This window comes from Eurypyga helias, unplaced genomic scaffold (assembly GCF_000690775.1).
Source record: "Eurypyga helias isolate BGI_N326 unplaced genomic scaffold, ASM69077v1 scaffold12625, whole genome shotgun sequence".
In the NCBI taxonomy this organism is placed as follows: domain Eukaryota; kingdom Metazoa; phylum Chordata; class Aves; order Eurypygiformes; family Eurypygidae; genus Eurypyga; species Eurypyga helias.
Genome location: NW_010249550.1, coordinates 27,956 through 35,329, shown reverse-complemented (window position 1 = coordinate 35,329; position 7,374 = coordinate 27,956). Strand labels below are relative to the sequence as shown.

At 54.7% G+C, this 7,374-nt stretch overlaps 1 protein-coding gene across 1 annotated transcript in view; it reads right to left on the bottom strand.

The window, feature by feature from the left end:
• The window catches only part of NTNG2 (netrin G2), a gene marked incomplete at both ends in the record, with an annotated part of 26,886 nt that overhangs the window by 1,822 nt on the left and 17,690 nt on the right, over positions 1–7,374 (bottom strand). The window contains 2 exons of the mRNA XM_010151404.1: positions 4,137–4,354; positions 4,581–4,622. Of these exons, the coding sequence (XP_010149706.1) occupies positions 4,137–4,354; positions 4,581–4,622 (260 nt within the window). The remainder of the gene's footprint in view (positions 1–4,136; positions 4,355–4,580; positions 4,623–7,374) is intronic.

Sequence of the window (7,374 nt, the reverse complement as noted above, 5' to 3'; positions counted from 1 at the left end):
CCTGCCGTACCCCCCCAGTCAGTGCTGAAGTGTGATGAGTCAGGTTAAATGCTTCCGTGAAGCTCGTTAACTCTTAAATGAGTGTGTGCAAAGATGCGCGGCTTGTGGGGTCCTTCAAGAGGTGATGGACGAGTGTGTGAGGGTTTGACCGGGGCTGCCTGGCAGCATGGGGACACCTGAGAAGGCTGCTGGTGGGGTGGGGATGCCAAGCTGGGCCGAGCACTGCTCCTCTTCCCAGGGCTGCCCTCTCCCAGCTGTGGGCACGTGTTAGAAAACAACCAGTTAAGTTTAATTTGTAGCCAGAGGGATTTGATTACTTGCTTCTTGCGTTCGCTTTTTATTACCGTGGCTTGGGATGGTGACTACCTTGCAGTGTAGATCCAGGGTCTGGATCTTTCTGGGAGTTTCAAAGCCCAGTGCAGCAGCAGCGGGGGTACCCTCGCTGCCTTGTAGCCCAGCTACCCTGGTCAGGTGTCCCGGCCAGTACGGGGTGAGAGTGTCAGCCGGCTCTGAGCTTCCCCAGCCTTTGCAGAGCAGGAGGGAGCCTCAGAGCTGGGGTTTTGGGCAAAGCTCTGGCACTGAACGTTCCAGATGGCAGAGGGATGGGAGGGGAGGGTGCAGGCTGGCATGCACATGCGACAGGAGGAGGAGACTTGTGTCAATGAAACGATGACCAGGGAAGATGGAGCAGGGCAGAGGTTTCCCCATGGTTCGCAGCCGTCTGAGGAGGATCTGAGTCTGTGGTTATCCTGACCCTCTGGGAAGCAACTTTGGCCTGTTTGACCAACACCCAAAGAATTTCAGCTCAAGTACTTCTGGCTGCTGCAGTTGCCACGTGTTGTATCGCCCCAGGGATGCACTCCTACGTACAGCCAACCGTGACTCGGGTAGGAAACCCTCCCCGACCTCTCCGTGTCAGAAACTGCAGGACCACATCACCTGGGCGAAGCCTGGGAGCCCTGACACACCGCGCTCCCTCCTCTTACCTTCGTATGTCTCAATAGGAGCCACTGGGCCAGAGTCTGGTTTGAGCCGGATGAGTTTTGAGCTCTTTGAGGATGCTTAAGAAAAATCAGAAACACTCTTTTCCTGACTGCTTAGCACCGTTCCACGTCCTACCCTGCCACGAGCAGCTCTGCTAGGAGAACAATGCCAAGCCGAGCCAAGAACACCGCTCTGGCAGCTCGGCATCTATTTCTGCACCAGACAGCTGGTACCTGCCAGACAGCTCCCTCCTTCTCCCCTCCTCAAAGCTCGGTGGAGAAGCTCGACGCGCCACGCCGCTGCAATGCACAGAGCAGGGGGCTGAGCTACTCACACGCCCCCTTCACGCACGTTCAGTGGTGTGAATCGGGTTATTCAGGATAAGGATCTACAAGTCCAAACAGCTTAAAAAAGATCTACTGGCCATGGCCTCGGTTTGTTGGACGTCGTGCCAACTGGCACCCAAAAAACCTGCTATGAGTACAGCTAGAGGGACAAATGCTACGGAGGTGGTATCTGGCAGGGCTTGCGATGGGGTCCTGCAGAGCTCCAGCCCGGCTCGCTCCCAGCACGTTGTTCCCGTGCCTTGTGCCTTGAGAGTGTTCTGTGCGCCCTGCTTTTCTCTGCGGAGCGGCTACGCAAGACAATAAAATACTTCTGAGTGCTGTGGTGGGGAGAGGGCTCCCAGGGCCAGCCCGGTGTGGCTGGGCTGGGGTAATTCATCAGGATAAGGGGCTGGCCCGGCCAGGTTGGTGCTTTCTTGGGGTTGTGGGGCTACCCAGACCATCATACCGCACCGAATGACCAGGGTGCTGGGAGGAGGGCCATTGCTCCCAAGTCAATCTGATTGGGCTTGGCGCTTGGCAGGCTTGGGGCAAGGTTGGTCCTTGCCGAGATCCCACAGGACATTTAGGAACAGGTCCAACATGTTTTGTGGTGAGCCAGCCCTCGCACAGTGCTGTGGTGCTCAGGGGGGTGCTGGGTGGGCCGTGATGCTACGTCCCACCGGTGCCGGTCACATCCCCACAGTGATCGCAGTGGCAGGAGGTGGCTGTGCTCCCCACCCCCGGGGCTCAGCCATGGTCAGAGCAGGCCCATGCCTGCCTCTGAGGCCATATGGGAGGCTGCTGTGGTGTTGGGGCCTCCTCAGGCCTCCGCAGCTTCCCCTGGTCCTGCGGTGGGCTGGTGCAGTGTCCAGACCCTCCTCCACCATCCAGCCTCTCCAGCCTCCATGGCTGTGACAGGCCACCATGGTGCCACCATCCATCTGCATGATGGCTGAGCAGGAACATGGTGGCCCCTCCTCAGGGGTGCTCAGCAGGGACCTGGCACAGTGCGGGGGCACTGGGGCCCGTTGTCCCTGCTGTGAGGGACGTGGGGCAGCCCAGAGGAGAAGGAGCAGCTCCATGGGTCCCCAGGGTGCCCAAAGCCCCACATCTTTGCAGTGAGTGCTGTTGGTGGCCCTGGGGACCATATCCCTGTGGAGAAGCCCCTGCAGTTGTACTCATCCCTCATGAGGAGGGGGCCACGGCCGTGAGGAGGATCCGTGGAGTGTTGGGAGCAGGGTGATCTGCTAACGAGGCTTGGCCCTGTTGGGCCAGCACAGCTGATCAGCCCAATCAATCTCACCCAATTAATCTCACCCAATTAAATTAAGATGGATGAGCCTTGCCCCATGGCAAGAAACCTCTTCCACAAGCAGTTGAGGTGCCCATGGGCTCTTCTGGGGCCTGGGGACACCCCTGCAGCCATCCCAGCCCCAAACACATCTCCAAAAACACCTCTATGGTGCTGGGTGAGCAGAGCTGAGCTGAGGTGGACCCTCTGAGTAGGAGAGCAGATTGAATGATGGTGGGTCATGCTGAGGAAGGGTGGGTTGTGCTGACCTTTGGGCACTGGGGGAGAAACCTGTCCTGCACCGTCCTTGGGGATGGGCCTGGCCTTACCTCGCATGTTCTCAGGAGGGTCTGGTGGCTTCGGCTTGGGTCCAAGTGCTGCCGTGTTTGATGGGCGCTGAACAGCTTACGGTGGGATTAGTTAGAGAGAGCATCAGATTTAGTACAGATCCTCCTCTTGTTTGCTTAAAAAAGGTGGCAAAGGGACACTGGAAGCTCCAGGCATGTATCTAGGGTGGGTTGGTGGAGCCATAGCTGGTTGAGGATCTGTTGAAGCAGAAATGAGAGACAGAGTCTCCTGGAAATTAGCCTTTAAGCGTGAAGAGAGGCAGAAAAAGTACCCCTAAGGGGAGTTGCTGGGTGGGCCGGTGTTGGCATGTGGTCATTACGTTGCCCAGGCATGGAGGGGAGTTAAACCTGCCAGCCACTGTCAGGACTTGGAAGTCCCCGTTGCTCAGCATGGACTGTCAACATCGCCTGGCATTGGCGCCCATGCTATAGGTCTACCCCTTGTTACTCTAACAAACACGGTTTTGTCTCTCTCTAAGGCCAGAGACAGACCCAAAAGCACAACAGTTTCAAAGAGCCTCAGTTTCAGCGCTTTCTGCCCCGCAGCTGAGCATTTACACGCACGGGGTTGTGTCTGGGGCCCCGCGTCAATGGCTGTGCTGTTCCGCGCTGGGAGGGATGCTCACGTCTACGGCTGGAGCGCGCTACAGGCATCTCGGATGGGAAGCGGGAGCTGAGCACCGACGGGCGACTGCCAAAGCTGGTGGGAACCCAGAGGAGGAGAAACGTCAGCCTCCACAGCCCGTGTGAAGCCTCCCGGGGTTCCCAGCAGGAGCAGCTCGCCTCAGGCAGTCACGCGGGAGTCCTGAAGCAAGGAAAGACGTAAGAAGGCATCTAGGCTATAAATGACACAGGCCTATCTATTTACAAAGTTATTCTGCTCTACGAACAGACCCCAGTCTCGGGAGACGACAGGGTTTCCATGATCCTCTCCGTTCACCCCAGCAGCAAGCTGTGAACAATCTCTTACCGTCCTCGTCTTTCATGTACACGACTAAGCCCCGAGGCTTAGCCCAGCCTCGCCAGATTCCCAGCTGCATGTAGGGCTCAGACAAACGCCCAGCTTTTCCCAGGTGGGAGGGAGAGATGCATGGAAAACGGAGATGCAGAAGGAGAAACTACAGCGTTTGCCGAGCGTCGGGAGCTGGAAAGCGCTGGCAGGAGCCAGCTCAGCCACGCATCTCCTACCTTCTGCTCCTGGGCTGGCCTTGGCCGGGGCAGAGCCCACTTGCAGCGGGGCAGCCGCCGACAAGCTGGTGTAGCCTTGCAGCCATCAAAGGGGAAAATCCGCGTTACCGGGGGAGCTGGCGCAGGAGGGCAGGAGGGCAGCCGTGTGCCGAGCTGCCCGTTCTCAAACCCTGCGCCCGTGTTGGCATAAGGACCTCGGCGCTGCTCGACACCCCTCCCTGCTCTCAAATGATGGAACTGAGGAATGGCATGGGCGTCTCGGGAGGGAGACACCGAGTCCTGGTTTCTGATCCAAACTTCTAGGCCCTCCGTCAGGCTCTGCTCTTCCCTGGAAACACCCGTTTAAACACCCCGCAAGGCACAGCAGAGGAATTAAACCAGCAAGCAATTTATAGATCACTTGTTTGATTTCCCTGCAAACCCTCACCCCCACTGGCTCCGTACCCCTCCCCGTCTCCTCAATATTGGTAACAATCTTCAGGTTTGCTAGAAAACAAACCAGGGAATAAAATTTTAAAAGCCATATTATTAATTTCAAACTCCAGTTGGGTAACATAAGGAGGAGGAGGAAAAAAAAAACGCTCTCTCGATCGTTGCCAAGTTTCAAAGGACAAACCCGAGTAGGAGAGAAATGTGATTTCCCAGCCTCGTCAAGGGGATGATAAACAATGCAGAATAAAAAAGGAAAAAAAAAAGATTATTTTTTTTTAATGACAAACTCTAAGAGAAGGTGATAGACATTGTCCTTTTCAGCTGGAAAGTGGAAACCAATTGATATTAATATGGTGTTAAAGAGAATATGAAAAAAGCCCTGTGCAAATTGGCAAGGGTTTAATTAGAGTCACAATAAAAACCAGCCCTGAAGGCATTTTGCTTTTTAGTCATTCACATACACCTCCACTCGATCGCATTTACAGAGCCAGGAAAATTATTAATGCTCATTATCCTGAGAACCTTTCTCTTGTAGCTCTAGGACATTAACAGACAGTTTTACACGTCGGGAGAGGGAGAGACACGTTTCACGGCCAGACCCACTCCACACAGATGGCAGACACCGGGCAGCTCTTATCTCAGGGGCTGGGATCAGCCCTGATGGAAATCACTGGTCTTGGTGGGTTTTTGGGGAAGTAGCATAAATTGAACCAAGAAATCACATTTCATAGTTCAAGTGCTGGAGTAGTGGGGAAGGACCCTGAAAAAGTCCTTCTCAAAACAAAACCACGGGGTCCTGTTTCTGCAGGACCTGGGCAAAGCCAGGCTTCTGGTGCCCTCTTGCTTAACCAGCAAGCGGGGCGCAGGTCGGGTTTGTTTTTCCCAGACGTGAACTGGCACTGCTGGAATTGCTACAAACCCGGGGGGAGGGTGGAATGGAAGCAAGGAGAAAAAACCAAAAAGAAGCTTTTTTTTTTTCTTATTTTGAACGTGGGAAAAATGTAACAAATGGCAAGGAAGAATTTGACAGGCTTCAAGGAAGGTTTGGAAATAACAGAACTGCAGAAGGCAAATGAGAATAACACTTAATTCATCCTCCTTAGGGTAAGTCTGTGATTTCCCTTCTTTGTACCCGTTTTGGCAGCCTTCGGACCGCAGACCGTGCCCATAAACTCATTCTTCTCCCCCTCTCACCGCACGACAGGCGACCGAGCACAAAAACGTCCTACGAACGTGACCACAGCTCCACCTGGACCGCGGAAAACACCGCGAGCAGCCAAGGGAAGCAGATGTCTAGCGGATCCAAGCAACCCAGAGACAACTCTCATCTAATCTACGCCTCTAGCCTACGTGCTACGCGGCTTTCCGCCGTGCCGCTACCCACTAGTGTGCGGAGGCACGAAGGAGAAGGGAAAAACACATCGGGCTGGCTTTAAATACCTGTTTTTTTCTGTGTTTCTCTCACGGGCACAGAGGCAGCGAACTCAGAGGCTGGTCTGATGATGCTTGCTTATGGTGGGAAGCAGAAATTCAAGGGCAGAAGACAGTGTGTAAATTAAAGGGTGAAACAGCACAGGGATGGGGCAGGGCCCTGACAGGACTTTTTTAAAAAAGTCTGCCTGGCCGAGCTGGCTTTAAAGCAAGGAGGGATTTGGTTAATGCTTCTAAAATTCAGAAGGGAGGTACCGATGGCGTATCTCGCTTTGGGACTGACCCAGCTGGGGGTTATTGCGTCTCCTGCAAATGGGTGTCTTCCCAGGGGCTGGAAGGGTCTTCTCTTCACAGGGTGTTTCCCCCGGGGTCCCAGGGAGTTCGATTCACAGCCCCTTGGGGTTGTCATGGCCTTTAAAGAAGTATTTTATATTTTGCAGGACTGGTGGGGGGAGGCATGTGGCTGGACAACAGCAGATCGGGATGAGGCTGTGCCTGGATTCCCTGTCACTGCTCAAAGTCACACGATGGGCCCAGCATGCTGTCCAGGTAAGAGAGACTCCCCCCACCACCCTCAGCCCCACACAGATGCCATCCTGCCCACCCCAGACGTATGCCACAAGCGAGGCAGAGCACTGCAAACCCTACGCCAGCTAGGCACTAAACACACCACCCACACGGACACAGCACTCGCCAAAAAACAGACCTAAAACGTTGCTACGGGTGAGCATGGATAAAGATCAAATGACCCCAAGTGCGTGGTGCAGATGTCGGTGTGATCCCTGTCACTGCTGGGGCTGTGGTGGCGATGTGAGCTCTGGGCACGGCTGGTGGATGAACCCCCTCCTGCCTGGGGACAACACGGTCTGGGCTGACGAGCACCTCTTGGCAGACCAGAGGCTCGCACTCTTGCCCAGGGGAACTCCAAGTCCGTGGAAGTCGGAGCTGAACCCTCGGCTTCCCGATTAACTACTCAAACAGGGTACTTCCATGACTATATCTATATTTGCATAAACATGCAATCAAGCTTCCTCATCCCTTTGACTGGCTTCTGGCAGCTCCCCCAGACAGACTGTTACTAACATACTGTGGGTGTAAAACGTCCTCCTGGGAAATATCAGGCCCGGAAAGCATGGCAAGGGGAGGAATGCGTGTCTAATTCCCCCATGAGCAGCTTAAAAAAAATGTCCTGCTGTTAAGTTTTATCTGCTCATTTCCAAAAGACAAGTGAACGCTGTTCACGGGGGGAGGGAAGGAGGAGCCCCTAGAAAAAAGACAAAAGTTATCCTCCACGGGGTGATTTTGGAAATTAGGAAAGCGTGTTTCTGGCGCGTGTGTGAGCTCTAGCCCCACGTGCTCCCTCACCGCTTGTATG